Below are 23031 nucleotides of genomic sequence, written 5' to 3' on the forward strand. Positions count from 1 at the left end.
ACGTCAGGCGGGAGGGAGAGGGCAGGGCTTTTATCAGTTCCAGGGCTGCTAACAGACAGTTTCCAAAAAAAATCCCACGTCAACAGGATAAAAGGTACAAGAAGAAACGCACTGAGCTCGTGAGCAAAACCCCCGCCGCCCCCGCGGCGGCCGCGCTTGCCGAAGCAGCTACTGCCGGCTACCCCCGGGGCCGCGCGAAGCCCCACGCGTTCCCGAAAAGCAACCGCTTGCCTTAGAGATCCGCAGGTCGAATAACAGCTCGATAAGCACCAAAGGCGACTACAGTTTCTCCGAAGGAGGATAAGGCCGGAGCGGACACCAACCGCAAGCCTACGGACAAGATTGGGTCTCCGAAAGTCTCGTTTCTACGCCGCGGCTGCGTCCGGCCGCTCCCCTGACCCTTTCCCGAGGAATATTGCTTTGACTTCAGGAAGAGAGACGTGGATGCTCACACCACGCGCCGTCGCGGGGAGGAAACCCGGACCCTGAACAGATGGACTAGAACAAGCATTCACCTCACGCTTCAGTCAGACTGTTTCAAGATCGTAGACAAAATAAAAAAAGCAGTATTGTATCTATGTATACATGTATATATTTATATAATATATATACACACACACTCATATATAGCCAGCTTTCCTACAAGTCAGCAGGTACAAATTACTGTCGAGAGCACTCGGATGTGTATTTTATTAATATTCTACCAATGTAAAAACATAATGGCGACGTGGCAACACGCATCAATAAATAGAGATCAAAAAAAGCAAGAGGTTAAAAAAGATGAAATTAAATACAGATTCTAGCTGTGGATTTAAAATCAGAACTATCGTAGAATGTGGCATCCTGCAAGTTAAAACTGCAGTTTAAAAAAAAAAAAAAAATTACAAAATAAACCAGTAGACTGTTACAGTTCACATTATAAACCCTGGTGTCCTGTTCCTGTACGCACCTTGGGAAAGGGAAGCCTGTTCAAATCGAGAGCTGGAGGTGGCGGAAAAATAAAATAAAAATAAAATAAAAAAAAACAACAAACAAACCCTAAGCTTTCACAGTGGCCACTTTCCAAAAAGTCCCTTAACATCCCGGGCTGGGCCCCCGCCCCCTCCGAGGATTTTGTTCGTCCGCTCTTGTCTGCCGAAGCCGGGAGCCGAGCGGCCGCCTGCGCCGGCCGTTCTGCCCTGCGCCGGCCCGCGACGCGGCGGGCGGGAGCTGCGGCTGGGCAAAGGAGCTGCTTCGGTAAAGCTAACCGCTTGTGGTGGTGCATGTGTGTGTGTATTATATTATATAGAACCCGCTCGGGCAAGACTTTTCCCATAGTGAAGCTGCAGGTTTCTTCATCGCTAGCACTGATTTTTAAAAGGAAAGGCTTCCACTAGCGGTTCGAGCCTTGGACACACGGCAAACCCTCCTCCCCACCCCATGGCAACCTATTTTCCTACCACGTCGCCCGCTCCCCAGACCGAGGCGGGGCAGTTCTTCAGACAACCTGGGATATGGATTCGCTGACGAGGAACGCTGAGCTCTGTTGAATGACCCCTGCTAAGCTCCCGACCAAATTCAAGCTGTGCACTACATCAAAGTCCGAAACTTCACTTAAAAAGAAAATAAAAAAAGAGGTTAAAAAAAAAAAACAAAAAAACAACTTCAGCAGAGAATGAGGTTTGGGTTTTTTTTGTTTTGTTTTGTTTTTTTCCTTCCTTCTGTTGTGGGAGGGGGCATGAGGCAAGAGTCCTGGTTCTGAAGTACACAACAGCAAACTTCCAACATGAAGAGATTGTCGCGAGGGGAGAGACATTGGTGTGTTGTATTGCTCCGCTTTCCCTCCTCCCCCCACCTAGTCCCCTGCCCCGGACACCCTGCAGAGTGAGAATACAATGAAACTGATTTGTATTTATAGATATTTTACAAGGTTAAATAAGAACAACAATAATAATAATAAAAAATTGAACACTAAAATGAACAGGTTGGTTGGTTTGTTGGTTGGTTTTTTTTTTTTTTTTCCCTCTTTTTAATTTTCTTTCCAAATGTGACCAGTGTTGCTGAGCAAGACTCAAATTACTGGTGATTTTTCCTGTGCAGCTGGCTGCTTGGTACCGGTTCAGGTGGAGTTGGAGGCTGATGCTGTAGCTACACTATTGGTCTGAACTCGTTCTCCCGCGTTAACATCTGCAAACGACAGGCGAGAGGAAGGGAAGAGAGAAAAACAACCAGCATTACCTCCAAAATACAAACACGTTTGGAACAACAGCTCCGACATTCTCCGCGCAGGGAAACCCACGACTCCCACCGAGGTGCCGTTTGGTTAGGATGATCTCCTGGCTTCAGGGGGTGCAGATGGAGCAGTTTGGTCTCGGGAGAGGGTGGGAAGATGCTCTTTAAGCGGGACAAAGGCAACCTCGAGGGCTGAGGGTCGCAGGCCGGCAGGCGAACACCCAGCTGGGCTCTAGCAGATTTTGCAGGACGTAACATTGCTCATGCAGCGGTAAGTGGCCCACGTTACATTGCAGTAACTCCAACTGCAAGACGCCAGCAGCGCCAAAGCTAGCGAATCAAGTACCCGTGGCCACTACAAGGTTTCAGGTCGGTGCTGAAGTTTCATCTTGTTAGGCCTTCTTGTAACAAAGGCGACTGTTAGTTGTGTGAATGAGCGCAGACAATGAATGCGACGAGCCTGCTTCCCTGGCAGAAACAGCTTGTCTGTTAATGTGTAATTCATGCACTTGTTGCCTCAGAAAACGTCTTTGAAGCCTACTGCCTTATTCTGTGTTGCTCAACCAAAGTTGGATCTGCCACCCTCTGAACTGCTGAAGCAGAGTAACGTCGAGGCCCGAAGCCAGGAACGAGGTTTACGCGAGCGTACGACACTGTCAGAGGACTGGGTCTCTGCAGTAAACGGCCTCCAACACCTTTTCTTCTCTGGGAGGGACAGTGCTCCGCAGAGAGACAAGTCACAGGATCACGGGCATGTGTCCAAGTGCATTCCAAGAAAACACAGGGTTTGCAGAGAAATGCGAAAAGGAAATTCACTGCAACTGTGTTTTCATAGGTATTTTCTCTAAAAATTTGTTCTTAGTATTAGAAGAGTCGGTAGGGGAAAAAAAAAAATGCACCGACTTCATCTGGAGCCATCCTATGCAGTATCTAATTAGCACACTCACAAAAAGCAAAGTGGGTGAATGCTAAACACATCAAATCTCAGCACAATAATATCTTTTTCCCATCCTGTATTTAAGTGAGGTTTTCTACAAGAAACCGTTGTGCATTTCTCCCACTTAAATTAAGTAAGGTTAGTAACTGCAAAGCTATCAATACTGCAACAGGAAAAAAAAAAAAAAAAGACTTATTATCTCAGTACAGAAGAGGGCAGACTGGGCAAACAGTGCATTCGAAAGACACGGAGAAAAGGGCTTCTAAAAAGAAAGAATAGATTTACTGACCTCAGACTGAAGGACGGTATGACTAGCATAAATAACAGACACGACAGAATACGACTGGCGGGCAGCGGGGGTGCGGTAACGCCTCTCCAGCACAGCAGAGCTCGCGAGGCAACGCGGCCGGGCGATGCTCTACCGTCACCTGTTACCGAAACCCCTTTCCTCTCCTGCCACATCGACCTGGCCAGAGCTGGAAGAGCAGCCGCGAGCAAAGGCAACTAAATGAATGAGAGTCTCGAGATGGGCAGCACTTGCCGAGTGACAAATTAAGTACCGTACACGGACAATGGCAACAAAAATAGGGAATCAAACAAACAGCAGCACCCAGGAACACAAGGACAAGTGGGAAGAGAAGATGATGCCTATTTGAAAAGGAAATGCTGCAAGGAGCCTGTGGGGAGAAAGGGAAATCCTCCCGTGGGCAGAGGATGCCAGACGACTGCTCTGGGAGTTTCCCATTCCCTTTCCTCTCACCCCAAATTAATTGCAGCCCCTCCCTCACGAAGGAATGATCACCATGATAAAAAAAAGTTCATGCAGTTAAAGCACCGAGGCAGCATGGTGACAGTACGAATGCTATTTGGAAAGCTAGCCTTGCACGCGAGAGATGCCCTCCCACGTGGAAAATTACCCTGAGGGAGCAATTCCCAAACCCCACATTCATGGCAGACCAACGATGACCATGGAAATCAAGTGATCCAGCCAGACAGGTAATCGTTTCCACACTTTAAACTCTCACTGTGCCTGTTCTAGATTAATTTTCGGGTACGGATAAACTCCAGTTAATGCAACATCTGCCATGCCTGATGCAAGCAGTCCAGCTGGAGTCTGTACCGTTGGCAGATGATTTCTCTGTACAAAAAGTGCTTGTATTTCGTTTGCTGAAATGAAATGTGACTTTTGATCTCCTGTTTCCGAAGACAGCAGAGGCTGAAATCGTTATCGTTACATTGCTACTGAGCGGAGATAAAGAAGAGGAGGGGATGGAGCTACTTCATGTAACATATGCTCCTTTTCTATCATCACTCTAATGGGGGAGTTCCTGAGAAATACATATGCCGCATGTTAAAAAGGAAATAAATCAGGTGATGCAGCCCAAGACCATTTACAGGGGGCTTTTCACAACAATATATACAAGTCCGCCCAGGCTGGGACAGAGCACAGAGCCTGCTCAGGGCTGTACTGGCTCCAAACCTGCAAGAACATCATAGAATACCAGGTTGGAAGGGACCTCAACGATCATCTGGTCCAACCATTCTAATTTCTAACCTTTCTAATTTCTTTTCTAAAATGCAGGATTTTGACATTCCAGCTTGTTCTTTGACTCCGCATCAACGGGACATTTGGGGAACAAAGAGGGGCTTGTCCCAGCATCTCTTTGCTGAAGAGCCAGAAAAAGAGCACGACTGGAGCACGAGGGTCTCCGGACATTCACTTACCCCTCCTCACCGTGAGAAAACAGTATTTGGGCAAAATCTAGGCCTTCAGCAATGTTGCTAAAACATTTGCTTTGCGAAGCAGTGGCCTGTGCCACCGTGGAAGCCCTACGGGGAGCGAAGCTAGGAGCCGACGCGCAGCTTTCTGGCACGGGACGGATGACGACGCGGCAGGCTGCGGCTTGAGGTCAGGGCAGCCTCTTTGCCCTCAAGTACCCACCTGACACCTCTGCCTGCGCGGGCAAAGAAACCACATTACGGCGTAAGTGGAAGAAGTTTTGGAAGCGGCTGCCAAACAGAGGGCAGAAGTACCTCTCATTAACGCAGAGCACCTCCTCCAAGCCAGCTTTTCCCTCCGAGGAATGCCTCAGCTTTCTTGGAGGGTACGTGACACTCCTTAGAAACCTCCCGGAAAGGAAAGATGGGGCTACAGTTCAGAGAAAGACAGAGACGCCAACTCAGCCTGAGAAAGCCCATTAGCACTAATGATGGCATTAGCTGGTTGGATTTGTAATGCTGACAGACTGTGCTGCTCATCTGCAAAGATACAGAAACAAAACTACCACCAGCCTGGGAGTCCTCACACGGCAGCTGAGGAGACAAGTGAAAGGAGGAGAAAAGCCTGGTTTTCCTATTGTGCCTGCCTATGGATGTAGAAATCCAGGGCTCCGAGCAAAACTGGCAAGCCTAAAACGCGCAAGTTTTACTCCTATCTGTCACGGACTCACCACTGTGCTGAGCTTGCAGAAGCCTGAGGAAATTGCTTGCCCCTCTTCTCCTGGTTAAGGAATTAAGGAATTCCTGGTTTTCTAAAGTTCCTTCAATGGGAATACCGTAAATGCATTAAATTTTTGTTTTATGGAGCGCTGTGGTCTTTTTCAACTGCCACGCAGTGGCAGGTAACACCAGCTCTAATCTGTTTTGTTGCTGGAAGTTCAGGCCCACCATCGCATTTGGGATTACACGGGATCAACACAGCAGGATGCCGAAGACGACGACCCCAGCATCCCTGCTGGCACGACTCCCCTGCAGATGGCAATTATGCTCTTCCCATCTTAACGCTGACTAACAGAGAGGTAACTACTGCTGCTGCCTGATCCAGGAAGAAAAACACGTAGTCACACGAGCAGATACGCTTTCGGCTTGGTGTGCGTGCTCCCCTCTCAGGTGCTGTGCCTGCATGGCTATGAAACCATCCTCCTCCTCCAGCTAGATCAAGTCAGCATCCACACGAATAAAGCTGCACTGGCATTTTTAATCAATGGCCAGCGTAATTCACACAGAGAGTTAGCACACCATTTTAAGCAGGGGCCAATAACTCCCATCTTCCTTTTCCTCCGCTTTGCTTTAGACATGCCACTAATGTCACAGAGAATTTCTCATAAACCTTTAGGTGAATTTACTAACGGCAGCGCAGCAAGGCTGCGTACTCCCACCGCAAAGCGAGGTTCCATTTGCACAGGGAGTCCGGCTTTACATCTCAAGAGAAGAGGAAATTTATAACAAAGACATTTTTTTAACCCTCAAAAATTACCTACAAGAATTCCCCTGCATTTAACATCACGATCCCAGGATTACTGTTGCACTGGGTTGTTGAAATCACCACTGTGAATCTATCTGTTAACAAAAATCACTCATTTTGGATAACTTTTAAAAATGCAGATGTGTCACATCGGTTAGCAGAAGGGCTAGTGTCGCTGGCTTGATGAAACCTGCACTGTTAACGTGCTATGTCGAAAAGCCAATCTTTCCATCTCTTAACAGCACACCACTGCTAAGTCTCCTGGCAAACACTACCTTGCTAGGCTTCAGACAAATAGATCTCATTTTTCTAGTTATTCTCTAACCATGACCCTGCCCTGGTGCACGATAAAAAGCAGCGCTTTACACCTGATCAAAAAGCTGAGATTCTGACATGGCTGCGTACCAACATGACAGCTAGGGAAACGGAGTAACTGTCCGCGAGCAGGTAACCGCAGCTCAGCTGGAGTATCTACGGCGATGAACTAGTACACTGCGTTTCCACGTACGTGCACCTATGCCCCAGGCTTACGGAGCAGGCAACTACGCTGGACATAACAGCGGACACTTGAACCTGAGTGTCAGTTCTGCTTGCTAGAGGGAGAAAAGAATTACACCTTAATAATGTGGATTACAGTTACATATAACTTGCTTTCCCCTTTGAATTGCCTGGAGAGCTACGTTTTGTAGCATCATCACCGCTCAAAAAAGTAGTTTCTGGACTTGTGCTGCTCGGTCACATGAGCAAACATTTGCAGAAAAGCCTCCTGCCTATCGGGATGCCCTGGGTAAGGTGGGAGAGTTGCTCCCACGCTGCTTTAGCAGTTACTGAAGAACTGGAAATGTACTGGGGGCATAGGGAAAGAAGGGAGCCCTTCCATGAAAATCTCTTACTAAGTGTAGCATCAGCATGCAAAGCACAACAGATTAATGTAACCTCATACAAGACCTAATCCTAAAAATCACAACTGACGAAATTCCCACTGCCTGTTGTGACAACCCCATGTGAGTAAGAAACTACAAACCAGCTGTGCTGCAGAAACCCAAAGCTCTGTGTTGCCCAATACTGGACGTAATTTCACAATTTCTTTCCAAGCTGCAAGGATTTTTTTTGGTTTTTGAACTACAAATGAGAGGTCCTATCCTAACTCAGTGCAGTGCTTGCAAACAGGAGGTTTAAAAATGTTGACATCAGTAAGGTGGGGTTGGTATTGGCTTTTCTTTTAGTATACATCACATTTAGGACATATTTAGGACTCGGACTAATGCATTTTGCCCCCACATGAACTCTTGGAAAGTGCTGGGTGAAAACAGACTTCTTAATTCCTCAAGACTTGTATCTTGGCAAAGAGAACTCCTTAAAAGGCATGAAAGGGACGTTAAATGAAACACTATTTTTCAGAAGGGCTTAAAATAATTTTCCATGTTTGTATTTTGTAGTTTTTCAATCACTTTTACTACTTTATCTGCTTTTTTTCTCACTCGTTGTTGGGCAACAGATGCACATAAAAGGGAAACAGAGAACATGACTATTTGCAAAATACTGCCAAGCGTATGAAACAAACATACTAAATTTGAAAATAGCAATTTTGCTTTCTCCTAAATTCAGAGCACGTAAATTGCACAGGCTGTAGCTTTTATCTACTGCTACTACATTTTCAGAGAGAAGCCTCGTCTTTCAAACCTGGGTGCGTCTGTCTGTCCTCGAGTATGAAAATGCTTTCTAGAGAGCCCTGGCTGGACCAAGCACATCGGAGGTCAGGTAACTGTCCGGCACATCAACTCGCAAGCGCTTTCCTGCACGTTTCAAGAATACCTTTTTAATTAGGGCTTCTCCTTAGCAGCTGTCTTACACCGATTAAGCCCCCTGCACCTCAAAAGGGGGCGACAGCCCTTGTCAAATGGGACTGACGTGCATGCGGGATACGTGTGGAAGCACACCCGTTTTGCAGCCTGCCTTCGGCTGCCCAAGCCCCGAGACAGCCGGCTGGCGCGCTGACTCAGGGCTGACTCAGAGGAAGAGTGCCGCGTACTGAATCACCTCTGCCACATCCCGCAGCACCTAGGATTTTCTCTGGGAGCCTCCCAACTGGTATTACCCAGCTTTTAGGAAACAGAATACAATATGGAGTGGCTACAGGCCAAACGGTGAGCTTTTAAAAGGTTTCTGACAGAAAACTGAGAGAGCGTGAGAGAGGCAAAAAAGAAATTCACTCCGTGCTGGCCAAAACCCAAAAGCATCTGCCTTGTGCCCAAAGATGACACAAGCGAACTCAGGAAGAAGCAACTGCAACTACTTCGATGAGGCAGTGAGCACACTGACGGAGCTCCCTAACCAGACTTTTAAGTGCTATTGCCTTTGGGGAAAAATCCTCTCCATCCACACCCCACGGAGGCTGCACGTACTGAAGCTAGCTGTTTCTTCTCTTCCTAGGCATCACAAACTCATGCTCCAACTCAGCATTAATTGCAGACCGTCTGAGAGCTCAGAATTAGGTGCAAACCAATCCACATGGATTGCTAAAAAGCAGGGGAGGTAATGATGGTTTTAATAGTGGAAATCTGAGGGAGAGGAACCAACAAATGAAACAGTCGAACGTGGAGTCTAAGTGCCCTGGGTTAGGATTTGGGTTGGCGACCACCGCTGGCACCCAAATGACCACCTACCAAGAGCAAGTTTCAGGAGATGCTGGAACAAACCCTTCCTCCCCATTCAGCCCGAGGGCCGAGGTGGCTCACGGACCACAGCACAGGGGAGGCGGCTGGGCAGGGGGAGCGAGGGTGGGGAGGGAGGCAGGCAGGCACACGTTCTCACCTGAGGCCGCTGTAGCATTTGTAGGGGTTGAAGCAGCTGCTTGGTTCCGGGCATGAGCAGGGATGAGGATCGAAGCCAGAGCTGGGTTACTTGACAGTTCTGGAGGGGAGGTGGAACAAACAGAGTTAGCTCATCATCCACGAAGAGCCCCGCATGCAGGCTCAGCTCCTCGGGTTTACCCCCGTAACCACAACCTTGGGTGAAACGCATGCCCTTACAGCCCAAGGTCGCGTTACGTTTTCTTCTTTGCCGACCAGCGAGAGGAAACCACAGCCGTATTCGGCAAGGCAGTCTCCAGAGCAAGACTGTCGAAACTACAAGTAGTGGTGCAAAGGAATTATTTCCTAGAGAAAGACAGCAGCTTGGGAGTTAGCAAAGAACCAGCCAAGCCTGTTCCTTATCGACAGCCCGATAACGCTGTTTCCTTCTGAGCACTGGAAGGATTCCTTTCACAAACCCACTTGCAATCAGTCTCAAGGAGAAGGCTGATAACAGTGGTGCTGCTTTGGGCACTGGTTCAGCAAGCAAGCAGCTGCCACAGTTGCTCCAAGAGCTTCAGGGATTCAGTTCTTTGGCTCACTCAAGCATCACTTTCTCAAGGACCCAGGAACCCAAGACCAATCTCTCACAGCAGTCTCCTTGAGCGAGGCCAAGAAGAGGTGACATCTCCTTTAAAAGCACAGGGAAAGGCAAAGGGAATTGGTCTGTTGGGCAATTTAAATGGACAACAAAATGATGCAACCATTCTTTCTGAAGACATTAACCAAGGAAAAAAAAATAGTCATGTCTTTTAGGCTCCAAATCTAATATAGCCTCAATGTGTATCAGAATGAGAAATAGGCATCTTACAGCCACAACTGCGGGAGGATTAAGGGCAACACGTTGCCAACAAATGACAATCTTCTGGCACCCTTTCAAGAGAATCTAGTGCCTCACAGAAGGTGGGACAGAGCCGAGACAAGACAGGTCCTGTCTGTTTCAGAAACAGGAGTGACTGACTGTCTCTTGGGAAAGCAACCTCCGGTGAAGAGGATGTGAACAGTCACCTCGCGGAAGGAGACTGGTGACTTTTGGAGCTCCGGGAGGTTTATCTGGAGGAGAAATGAGAATAGACAGCTTTTTACATAAGACCTCCAGGTAGCAAGGGCTGTACAGAAACAAATCATGCCACGGGTTCAGTAAGGTGGTTTGGTATACAGTCTTAAATTATTTGGGCTCATTTTTAAGAGCCTATTGCTTTTCTTTAATGCAAGCTTTAAACTTAGGGCCTAAAGGGATCAGTAGTCTACTTGGAAATTTTTTTCTCTCCATTAAGCTACATCAAGTTTCTTTACTGCTGGGAGGGCAAGATGCAGAAGACTCTCACCTGCTTACAAGCCTCTTACTACTACATGTTTTGAGGCTGCGTTTCAGCATTTATGAACACAAGGTCCAGTCTAGAACCAAACAGAAGTTACTACACTACCTGCAACCCATCCAATCTACCCTGTAATACTCCATTCAGGTCTAAGCAGGCCCAGCTTGTCCTTCTACAAAGCTTCAATACTCACAGCATTTGTACAAATACCAATCCCCAAATACACGTGGGAATAATTCAGAATTCATATATTCATCATATAATTCAGAGTTAATAAGTCTCCATTTTAAATGGAAAAATAAACTGAAGAAACATGAATCCTCAAGTGTCAAAGCTGAACACCAGTGATAAACCTATACTTCAGTACTAATTTGGGTATTAGCCGCTCCGTGCTAGAAGATGGTGCTCCTTTAGTATTTTTTTTTTCCAAAGCTCTTTCTCAAATCTGTTATTACTGGGAATCTGCTGTTTACCTCGCTCTTTTAAAAGCTTCTATCATCCCCGCATTACTTTCTGCTCATCACTGGCAGCAATACGGGGCTGTGACCCAAACAAAAAGCACATGTGAAACGTCAAGGAAAGCGAATGACATTTGCTACCTTCTGGTTCTCAGTGGTGCCTCCAGGATGCAGCTATAGAGTGCCTGCATCGCTGTAGCCGAAGGACCAGCTGATCCGACAGAACAGCAAGTGCCTTGCAACAGCACTTCGACCCCATTCTCATTCCTCCCATACGTTCATCTAATGCCGTCAGAACACCTCCTTTCACAGCACCAGTTATGGCAAGTATACTGTTTTTTGTTGTTTTTAAGGCAAGTGCAACTATTTCTCTGAAGCTACCTTAAAGAACTTGCATGAAGACTAGAAGACTGATCTTGTTCCCTTCTCAAACCCCACGTTATCTTTCTTGGTATGAAGTTTCTTAAATTTAGCATGCTCTGAACGTCTTGACACTTCACTGAGAGGAGCAGGTCAATTCAGACAAGAAATAACCAAAGTAAATTGAACTCTTTTGGCTGAAGTTTAATAGCAGCTTTGCTTGAGAACTTGTTTGAATTTTTGTTCTGCCGTATTTTTGCAGCTATCCCATCTGTAAGGCTGAGACATAAAAATACTGGGGAAAAAGCTTGACCTGTGGTATCTGCAATCTACCAAGTACTGAGAACCTCTGTTCTCAGTGACTTCCAACACAGTATTTGGACAAGCTGTTGAACTGTAGCCTGCTTATCTAAACCAAACTTGCAATTCAAGGTTGGGCTACTTACAATCAATCCTGCTGCAAGAAGGTACTGTGATCAAGTCAGTCCAGACAAAGTTTTCAATACCACGATGTGATCAGAGCAGCTATCCCAATCCATTTATGAGCGCCAACTCCCATTCACATCAGCTGGGAGAACACCTTCGGCTTTCTCCTGATCAAATCATGCCATTTGCAGCCAGTTTACATCTCCAATAAGGAACAGGAATGAAAATGTCCAGTTTGACTAGAACACCAGATCATCTTCATTCCCCAAATACAAGAAAATGCTTGGTGTTGGGAAACAGTGCGGTGCTCTTTTTCAGTATCATTACGTTTGATATATCAACACTCCCAGAATCCCCTGGAAAAATTAGTCTCCTATCACGTTTTCTTTGTCACAATAACAAACTTTCCATGTAACTGAAGTTATTCCATCAGTTTCTCCTCAACCTAGAAGAGTGCTGGAAGCAGCACAAGTTTCATCGTTTTCCTTTCTTTCCCCTCTCCACATGCCCTGAGCAGAAATACTGTCTAAAAAACGCAGATGGCACTCAAATGGTCACACTAAGGATTTCTGGTCACATTGAAACAGCTTGGTTCGAAATGAAGGGGTTATCTATCTATCTGTCTATCTATCTTTTTTTAAAGGTCACGAGCCAGGCTCATTTAAAAAAACAAAACAAACCACAAACCCCCCCCCACTTTAGCAAAAAAGTCATTTGTCATCGAGAAGCATGATAACCATTCCTAAGTGCTGAAGGAATTTTACAGAAGAATTTTGCAGTCTTTAACAGCCAACATGGAGTGACAGTAACATTTGTGACCCAGCGCAATCACCAACATGTTACACGAAGTTTAGGAAATGGGAGTCATTTCACAGATTGTTTGAAAATTCAGCCTCTAAGAGAAAAAATGCTTTCTGTCTTGCAGGTCTAACAGCCACTGAACTGCAGCTCTGTGGCTAGTGGAGATACCTCCCTAGCCAAAATAATTTTTTCAACCCCCAATTAGCACCTAACATTTGTTTAAATACTAAGAGAAACTTAAAGGCAAGACATTAAGAATGACCAGATAAAGCTCTCTTCGACAGATCTCATCTCTACAATAACGTAAGCACCTACTTGCCTACAACTACTACTGGCAGCCAAAGACCACGATCTTTATCTTCCATATCTCCTCACTGCTTTTTTTCTAGACTATATCCGAGCAGCATCAGTGCCCAAGATCAGCAGATTTGGTATGATGCTTAGGTTCTTTCTGAAAATCAATCCAATGCATTAATGGTCAGATTTATATTGTTATTTCCAACAGTTTTGCCTTCAAGCCTTCCGCAGCTACCTCCTACTGCATGGGTTTCAGGCAACTGGATATAGCCAAATAAAACACTTCTAAAACTTTACGTTGTCTGTTGAAAACAAATGGCGTTCAAAACAAAAGGATGTCTTTCATTACTTTTTAAATTACCACAGATGACTTAACATGAGTCATCATCTGATTTCCAATGAGCTGAACTATTTCCCAGTTGGGATTTCTGCTCTGGACTAGCCAATTTGACGGGAACTTGCACAGTCCGGCTAAAGATCGAAGACTGCACAGTGGCCACAGGAGGAGCAAAAGCTTCTTGTGTATCTTGTGGTCGTAATCAGGACTGCTGCTCCATGAGACCCACTGCTGCACATTTATTAATTCCGAAGGTCTTAAAATCACTGTGCTAAGCAATGTATTTATTTATTTTAAAAATCTCTGATTATTTTTTGTGGTTGGCTGGTCACCTGCAACAGAGCTTATTTGGAAACGCGTTAATGACCAGCCTCTGTCCTGCCTTCCCTTTTTAGATGGTAAAACTGGCACCTGTCGATGACAGAAACCTGCTTTTCTGAATCTTAAGGAAATCGCGCCACTGGAACCGATTTCTCTTGCCATTCCAATGAGCCACTGTGCAAGGGCAGAGCACATGAGCTCCTCAGGACAGCAAAAGAGGAGCTTTAAATTGGCTTGAGCGTTAAGGTAGCTTACCCAGCAGTTCCCACACTGCCTGGGGGGAAACCAGGGACGCATTCCCAATATTTGCATTCATTTTTCCCCTAACGATTTTTAAAAAGAGTCACTGTAAGAGCTTTCTGACCCTCTTTAAAATCCTTGTTTTCATGTAGTAGATAGGCCCAATCTTAACATCACTAAGAAACAATTAATAAGAAATACTTTCAAAAAGAACAGGGGTGAAGCTGTATTAAGATACTGGGATCAAAGCTATCTTAGCCACTGAAGATGGCCTCAGAGTGGGAAGAAAAGGCAATTCATGAGTACTGTAACAAGGAAGGACCTGTAGCATAACTACTAAATTCGTAACAACAGATGCAGGAATCAGCACAGAGGACAGTGACCTGGAAGCGCAAGCTATTTTCTTGAACGCTTTAAAGTATTCATACTTTGGAAATGTTTTAGTCTATTCAATATATTTACCTTCTGCAAGGCAGTCACTCAAAGCAAGTTAAAAGTTTATTTCCAGGCAGCTTAAAATACTACTTTGTACAGATACAAAGCTTTTTGCCCGCCCCCCCCTTTTTTTTCTTTTTAAATAAAAGGGCTCTACATGTTGAAGGAGAGGGCTCTGTTTCACATTTTGGCAGATGGGCATTGTATGCACTACAGAGTTTGAAAAATTACATTGATGCTAACTGAGCTAAAAGGTGTTTTAGACTTTCAACAGAAAATGCACACAGATCTATTCTTGCTCAAAGGGTGAGAATTGGCAGTTAATCACTTAAAAAAAATAAAGTGCTGCAAAATTAATTACTAGCATACTTGTATGCCATAATTCTCACATTCTTTGTCTTGGCAGGCAAAACTGTTCTCGGGGGGATCTCAGTTTTACATTCTGACTTCTGTGGAAAAAATACATGAATGGTTTTAAAATTTGATACCAGTCTGGCTTCAAATAAAAAAGTTAGTTGTCCGTCATTTTTACAGTTTCTAAATGACTGAGTCAATGTAATGCCAGATGAACTGTACAGCACAAAATCTGGACACTAAAGCCTCTGTATTTATCTCACATCCAGAACCAAAATGGGCAGCAACACTACAAACCTCCCTGACAAACCTAATATGCATTACTCCCTGCTACGGCATTTCAGGTCTGAAGGAGCAGGATCATCTCCAAAACGATAATCAAATCTCCACGGTCCACTGACTGCTATTTCACACAAAACCATCAGCTAGGCTGCAGACATTGAACTGCAAACGTAAGCCTTCTTGATGCAATCCGATAGTAACAACCCTCAGTCCCCTGCACTAAATTTGAATCAAAGGCACCAGGCATCTGAAAATCCTGTAAACCCATTTCTCCAAGTCTCTTTCCCCTCTTTTTGAAAAGGACAGCTGTTTGTGCAACCGCTTAATAATCTCAGTGCTGCTCGGAGATTTTTTACTTTTGAGGGAGTGACATCTGCATTACAGCCAACATTTATCCCAAAGCTTCTTCCTAAAGAAGGGATCCTGCAACGCTCCCAGGCTACCTTGAGTGGTGAAATTGAAGAGTGCAGGTTTCTCTCGCCCATTTGGTAACTTGACATTTGGGTCCCGTAGTTCATCGAAGAAAGAGTGCGCACAGGCCTCCAGGGGGGTCAGGCGGGCAGTGGGGGTGTACTCCAACAGACGGCTACATAGCGCGATTGCTTCTGGTGGAGTGCGGGGCCGGAAGACCTAAAACAAGAAACAAAAAACAAGCAAGGAGAAACAGGTTGTCTGGGTATGTTTCTTTTCTTTGCTGACCAGAAGCAAGTCAGAGCAATTAAACCTCTCATTGCCCAACAAGCTGGAACAAACTTGTGGTTTGTGCTAATCAAAGTCCTCCAGTAAGGATGGGAAAATCCAGTTCCTGGGGTTGAGAAAGGGTTAATTGCAACGTCTTGCACTAAAGTGAAGGTGCAATGCCAGCAAGAGACTTCATGAGAGCGCACTCAGAAAAACAACTTTGAGAATGGAGGGGAAACTCATTCAAAAGTCATGACAAACACACACGGGTGCTACCAGCCATGCATATGGGGTGGAGTGAAGGTGGGGAGGAGGGTTCAAATGAGCAGGATTCACCGAACGTAAAAATTGAATAAGGCCCCGCTATGGTTTTGGGTTGGTTTTTTTTTGGCTAGTGAATGAAGTCTTACTAACATGGACTTTTGCAGGCAGGCAGGTCAGATTGTTGCTATGGAGGCTGCCGTTCAACTTTGGAGAACAACAAGGAAAGCACGGGTGGGGTGCAGGAAACGTCTAGCTCTAATTTGCAAGTTACTCCTTCCGTGACCTTATTCTGGCAAGTCATTCCCGTAAGTTTATTGGGATAATTCCTGCACATTTGGTATTCGTAAGGACAGCTGAAAGTTGCATCAAGAGAACCAACTATTTTACTCTAACAGATTTTTACCTTGAGTGATTACAAAAAGGAGCTCTTCACTGCAGCTTTGTTTTAAACCTCTAAGAACGGTTCTACCCACCGCTAGTCACACCCCCATCCTCCTTTCTTATTACGTCAAAAGCAAAATATGAGTTAATCATGTACATGACCTGGGTGGCCTCCTCAAGCACTCGTCTCTCACTATGTTGCAGGTGATACGCAGGCTGGGGAAAAGGGAGTGGGGTGGGTGCGAGTGTTACGTTCTGATGCCAGCATTTTTGGTAAAAATTGAGCTAATCCAAAATGCTTTTGCACCAGTGCAGGTGAACCCAAGCCACACAGCACCAAGGGGTGGGGGGGGAATTGAAATCAGTGCACGACATGCTAGTTAATCGCACATGAGGAACTTGCACAGGCACTCCTTAAGTACGTTTTAAACCAAAGACGTATGCTCTCGTGAATGAGAATCAAACACAAATGCTAAGTCCTCCAGGGACTGAAATTTTATCCCCTTGGTGCCCAGCTGGCTCAGGAGCACCCGGGTTTGCTGCAGTGCGCGCTGTGCTAACTCGTGTGGCCGGGAGGTCTGACTCGGGGAGTCAAAGAGCCAGGTACCGAGAGAGCAGAATTTATTTCTGCTACTGGGTTATTGCAAAACAAACCAAAAAAGTTCTTGCAGGAGGCCTGTAATGACAAAAGGAAGGGCTTTAGCTTAACGCTGCCAGCTGAGAGTGCTGCTGAGCACCGTGTGGTGAATACCCGGTTACGGGGAGGCGCAGCAGAAGCTCTTCAGCGCCCAGACCGGTTGCCCGCAGCGCTGGGATCGCTGACCACAGTGCAAAGTGGATGCAAGTCTCACTCCCAAGTCACGGCCTGACCAGAACAAAGTCTAAAACTGCCTCTGATTTAAAAAAAAAAAAACAAAAACAAAAAACAAAACCAAACAAGTTTTGTTTGTTTGTTTGTTTTTTACCCCATGGTAAGTAGCACAAACGAGTCTGTCTTGAAGTAAATCCACAGAAGTGAAGTCGCTCGGTATTTAAAATGAGGTAAAACTACTGAGGTCCCCCTCATCCACCTTCTCACTGTTGTTTTAACAGGTTTGATTTACCACAGCTTGAAACTGCAGTACTTCACTCTTAGCTGTGTTTTTCCTTCAGGACAGCTCGCATTATCAGCTACTATACAGATTTTAAAAAGAAAAAAATATTTTTTTTTCCTTAAGGCAAAGACAAGCCCTTATCTTGAGCAAATCAGTAGGCAGACAGTCGCAAATCTGCTATCTGTGAAAGGAGTACTCGTTTGTTCACTCTTCAACTCCTCGTTTTCAAGTCAGTGAAACCCTAACATCTGTGTCCTACACCCTGTTGAGAACTGCTCAGCCTGCCTTTGGATCAGAAATCAGTCACTTAGGGCAGGCAGTTTCCAAAGTCTGCCCTAACTGCTTCAAACCAGGGAGGGAAAAAAATAAAAAATAAATTAGAAGGCCTCACACGGCCTCCTCCTGCAACAAGTGGTGACTAAGCCATGACGTGAGTTAAAGGTCTGTGCCCATCTCATTTCTATCACCTTGTGTTACGACATTCGCCTGGCTGCTGCCTCAAGGATGCAGTCTGAACTCAAATATTCCACTTCTAGCATTTCTCTCCTTTTTTTCAAGGCTAGGCCTAGTAATTTGAAAAAATGTTTAAGTACATACCCGTACTCCTGAGGTGAAATGTCCTGTTCCTGACGAGTCCTAAAGATGATAATGCAGTGAAATAATCCAAACAGGGGGAGTCAATCCAAAAGAGAATAGTCCAGCAAGGAAAAATATAGCCAATATTATAAGAAATCCATGGTGTGGGGGACATAGAAAATGTTTATACAATTAGAAACTTTAAACATCAGTCTCCATAGCAGCAAGTCCAACTTCACCACAGTGTATGCCAAAAAATCGATTGTGCAATGGTGAGGCATAGTATAGAAACATTTCTATATTAAATTTATGTTCCAATGCCAGTGCATTTACTAAAAAAATAAAAAAAATTGAAATCAAAACTCTAACTCGAACTAAAAGGGTAATTGAAATTCCCATCATAAAGAATTTTCAGTCCTTGGTCCTGGATATAAACGTCCACAGACAATGGGGCCAGATTAGTTTGTCCCCAAAGGTGCATCCCACTTGTAAATCTGTCCCAGAGACACAATGTAAACTTTTGGGTTGTTTTGGGTTTTTTTTTTTGCCCCCAAAAAAACCCAAACCCCTAGCAATTTATAATTTGTGCTGAAGAGAAAGTAAAAATCCGAGATCTGTACTTTGAATTTGGATGCTTTTAATTTACGTGAGCTACGAGTGCCTCAGGCCGCCGCGGATTATTCTCCATTTTGGATTGACTTCCCCCGCCACTGGATTTTGTTTGCTGGCGTTATCTCTTTAGGATTCTTCAGGAACTGGACGTACCACCTCAGGAATGCGGGTATGGACTGAATTTCTCTCTATTGCGGGTTTATTCCCCCTCATACCCGTCGCACCCGTTACTTAGGAAATTTTTTTTTCCTCTCAATTTGTCCCCTCCCGCCTCCCTTTTTGAGTAACGCCCTAAGAAATAAAAGCAAAACCCCCTGCGGTCTTTTAGCTCTTCCCATTCAACACAGTTCCACCGGGAAAGCTGCCCAATTCGCCCACCGAGAACTACACGAGCGGCTGCCGCCCACGGCAATGGGGACGCCAGCACTTCCATGCCGCGGGGCGCTGACGCCAAGGCAATGCTGGGCCGGCGCTCCGTGGTGGGAAGGGGCGGGAGGGCGGACAGACGGCGGGACTCGTGAGCCGAGAAGCCCCTCGCGCGTACGGCTCAGCGGGAGATTAAGGCCTCTGTAGTTCTCAGTGAGGGAATCGATTTAGTAAATAATCCGCGGATTATTTTTAGTCTGCGGACTAAAATTTAGTGCACGGACTAAAATCCGGCCCATCGGAGCAAAGTCTGTCTCGGTCTAAAATACATCTGGGTGAAAGCAAAAGAAAAAAAAAATTTAAAAAAGGAAGAAAAAAGGAGAAAGGAAAAAAAAAAAAAGGAAAAAAGCTAAGTGCACAAAGTAAAGTGTTTGGGCGGACTAACATTTAGTATGCAGACTAAATATGGCCGGGCAAAAGGCACAGCAAGTCCACAAACGAAAAACAAAAATAAAACACTGACAGGAACTTTTAAAGCAATCAAATACTACCCCACCGGCGCAGCAATTCATTTTTCTAAAATGAAACAAGACCTTGTGTAAGGCTATTTGTCCACAGGAGGGACCGAAGGCTCAAGTTTTCATTTTAAAAAATGAACCTGTTTTGGAGATAAACAAATGCAAAAAAAAAAAAGGCTTTACATACAATATTCTTCAAGGAAAATTTGCACTTGCATAACTCAAAACCTCTTGTTTCTGCAAAGCAAATGAATTTCAGGCTGAGACCAGGTCGCTGGTTTTTTTATTTGGTTGGTGGTTTTTGTTGTTTTTTTTTTTTTGGATGAGTTACAAAAATCTCTGAATGATCATGTCAAATGGAAATGCCGACTCATCCAAAAACCACAGCTTTTGGTGCTTTTGGGTTCCCCCCACCCACCCCTTCCGATCCCAATAAATCTATACCCCACCAAAAAGCTGAGGGACCAGTACGAGTTCTTTCTTTGTTCAGGCATGCTGGTGATGCTCCAACGCTGACAGACCATAAGAGCTAGGCAGCAAGGCCAGACACACTCCTCTCTCCTTTCTAAGCGATGCTGCTATCAATGCAATTTTTTTAATGTCACTCCCCCTTCATTTTTCTGGAACTACCACCATCTTCAACATTTGAAAAACGATTGCCAGGCTTAAATGCCCGGGGTGCGCTATGCGGCTCTCCTCCCCAAGTGACTTCAATTTAGACGAAGTCTTTGTGCACTAGCAGAGCAGTCACGTCTTATCTTACTAATTTGAAGTAGTTCCTACCAGTGTGGCGGAGTTCATGCCCCTTCTGAATTTTATTTATTTTTTTTTTTTGCGTGCATGGAAAGACGAAAGCAAAAGGATGGAAAGCACAGGATTCTCTTATTTCGCTTCACTCACATCAGCATTCAGCTCTCAAATAAAACCACATGGGGCAAGAGCTAAGTATTGTTTTAACAGAATGGTTGCTCTGACTTTCAGTTCATTGACATTCTTCAAACAGACTTTCCATGCACAACACGGAGCTCCGTCGTCTTGGTCTAATTAAGCCCCAAAGCCAAAGCTTCACAATGTTACACCAAGGTGCTCTTCGAGCCAGCGTGTATTAAAAGACATGACTTCATACCATCAACCCCTGTGTGTTTTGCATGCAGACTGTGAATACCGCTCGCATGCTGCGCTCCCGAAGAGAGCAGAGGCTTATGAGAATGACATCTGTTGCTAACGCATCAAGTTTGTGACACCACAGTTTAAAAAAAAAAAAAAAAAAAAAAAAAAAATTTTTCCTCACTAGCTTCAGAGACTCATATGCTTTGCCAAGAACCACCCACACCACCGATTCAGGCTGACAGTCTGTGCACATCTCCTTTTGGTTTGTAAGCACATTTTTGATGGCACATGAACATTAGGTAAGAGAGAAAGCTCCTCCCTTCAACAAAAAGCTTGTACTGTTTACAAGCGATCAAAGTCATCAGAGGTAGGACACGACCCTCAAATCAACTTTTAAAAAATGCAATCGCACAATACGATTACCACGACTTTATGACATGAAGCGGTATTTCGGGCAGGCAAGTTTACCTTAATAAGCCTTACGATAAACACGACAGATTCACAAACACAAAAGGAGAGGGAAGAGACACACGCGAGAGCGCAATGTTTGCGCTGAGCTCCACCTGACGAAGGAAACCCAAAGCTGCGGCCAAAGCTCTGCCCTTAGGACCAGTCTTGTTCCACGGGCCTGAGAATTTCAGAACGGGATTTCCGAAATACACCATTTGGCTATTTGGAAATGCGTAAAACTCATGTGATGCAAACGAAGACTAAAAAGTCCACCAAAGAGGCACTGGTGTTGGAAGTTAATTTAAAATATATATAAGCCCCTCAACTTCCTTCTCTGATTAAATCCCCCTACACTTTTTCTAAAAAGTAGCTCACATATAGCAAAGGTCGTCTTAGTCAAAAATCGCGGCAGGTGGCACTTCCACAGACAGGGGAAAACGAAATAAAACCAGAAGGGTTAAGTGGCTTACAAATGAGCCAACGCAGGACTGGGAACAGGACCAGGAACCTGTCTCCAAAGCTACTTCTTGTTGAGACCACACACTTGTTACTGGGCTCCTTCCACTGAGGACCCGGCAGGGACAGAAGGAGCTGGTGTTTGTTACCCAGCGCATGTGCTCTGCTTCGGTCAAGCGCTAAAGGAAAGCAACAGAGCTAAGCAGAACCGGCTCCCCTTCTCAGAGAGAACCCCCAAAAATCACCGACCCATGGAAGCGTGCTCAGCCTCAATGGGACAGCCGCTACGAACAGCCTAGACAGATGTGTTGCGATGGGACGGCTAAACAGATGCTACGTTGCAGTAGACACGTTAAACGTAGCATTTGATCTCCGTGGTTGCACTGATGCAAAGCGTGTCTTAATGTTACTGCATACAAATTGGGCAGAGGCAGGGTAATTTACCACCTGACAAACCTGGCTGCTTTTCTCACGCTTTAGATGGAGATAAAAGATTTACACTGTCAAAAATCATTGCTCCTATAAAAGGAGCTGGGAAACACAAACTTGCTGGAAAATCTTGGGTTTTTTCTTTTAAGTTAGTCTCCAGCAGAGCTGTTTTCAGTCTTTGCTTGGAAAGTCATTACACGGCAAGTGAAAAACAGAACTGTACCCTTCCAGAAAGAGGTCAGGGGACGGGTTCACAGCGGGCACAAATCACCTCCAGTTCACGCTGGAAGAGACAGCTCTGCCCTCCTCCTGACCACGCAGGTCGGCCCTCTTCCCCTGTCCCAGCACTTGCAGGCGGGGCTGAATGATCAGCCAGGTAAGAAGGGTGATCCAAATCCTGAACGCTCGTGTTATTCAAGAGGTTTTTGCTACTATACAAACAGTAATGCAGAAGGGAGGCATCAAGAATATGCAGGTAGGAGGCGAAGAACTGACCCCGCTCCATGACGAACCTATGCCAATTATGAAACGGCACCCAAAGAAACATCTCATCTCCACTGTACCTTTGTAGCTCTACAAAAGATCAGACCCCAGTCTCGGAAAGAAGAGTTTGCGTTTTCAGCTTTAATTCAAATGCAAGTCCACTTACAAGATTCCTGACAAAAGAACTTTCGCTTCCTTTTGTCATCAGTTCTAATTAGAAGTGACAAAACAAGCTGTCTATTTATCCATTGTACTGTTCGGTGTTCTTCCTCGAATCTACAGTATGAGCAGTCACTTTGGAAGCATTACAAGCAAAACAATCTGCTTAAAAAACAGACAAGAACCAGGAGAGCAGGAGTAGGACAGGGTGAAGACGTGAAACTGATTCTGGAGGGTGGAAAAATATGCTCATGAGAGAGACCAGACTCTTTATGTCCCAGTCCCAGAATGCAGGGAAGATGACAGGACTGCCTGCTACAAGCACAGAAAAATTCAATATTCAAAGTAAAGTGATTAGTATGGTAAAAAGTATACAAAGACTATACACACACACACGTGATACTCAGACTAAAATACCTGCCAAGTATTTTATAATGTTAGCAGAAATTATTTCATAATATAGGCAGAAATATGGATCCTAAAGTCAACGTCCAAAGCTACTCTACAATACAACCAACCGTGGTTCTGCACAGCTTCAGCTGCAGCCAGGAGTGGCCAGTTGCTTTGGAAAAGTGCCA

General features: G+C 45.2%; 1 protein-coding gene across 2 annotated transcripts in view; it reads right to left on the reverse strand.

Annotated features, from left to right (window-relative positions):
* Positions 1-664: 664 nt before the first annotated feature.
* The window catches only part of GSK3B (glycogen synthase kinase 3 beta), a 154327-nt gene continuing 131960 nt past the window's right edge, over positions 665-23031 (reverse strand). The window contains exons 9-12 of one of the 2 annotated variants that reach the window (XM_082304118.1): positions 17892-17930; positions 15318-15504; positions 9207-9305; positions 665-2166 (exon numbers count right to left, since the gene is read on the reverse strand). In XM_082304118.1, the coding sequence (XP_082160244.1) occupies positions 2099-2166; positions 9207-9305; positions 15318-15504; positions 17892-17930 (393 nt within the window). In that variant the 3' untranslated portion in view covers positions 665-2098. The remainder of the gene's footprint in view (positions 2167-9206; positions 9306-15317; positions 15505-17891; positions 17931-23031) is intronic. The other variant, XM_082304119.1, reaches the window with a different exon arrangement.

Source organism: Platalea leucorodia (assembly GCF_965183815.1).
Source record: "Platalea leucorodia genome assembly, chromosome: 2".
Lineage (NCBI taxonomy): Eukaryota > Metazoa > Chordata > Aves > Pelecaniformes > Threskiornithidae > Platalea > Platalea leucorodia.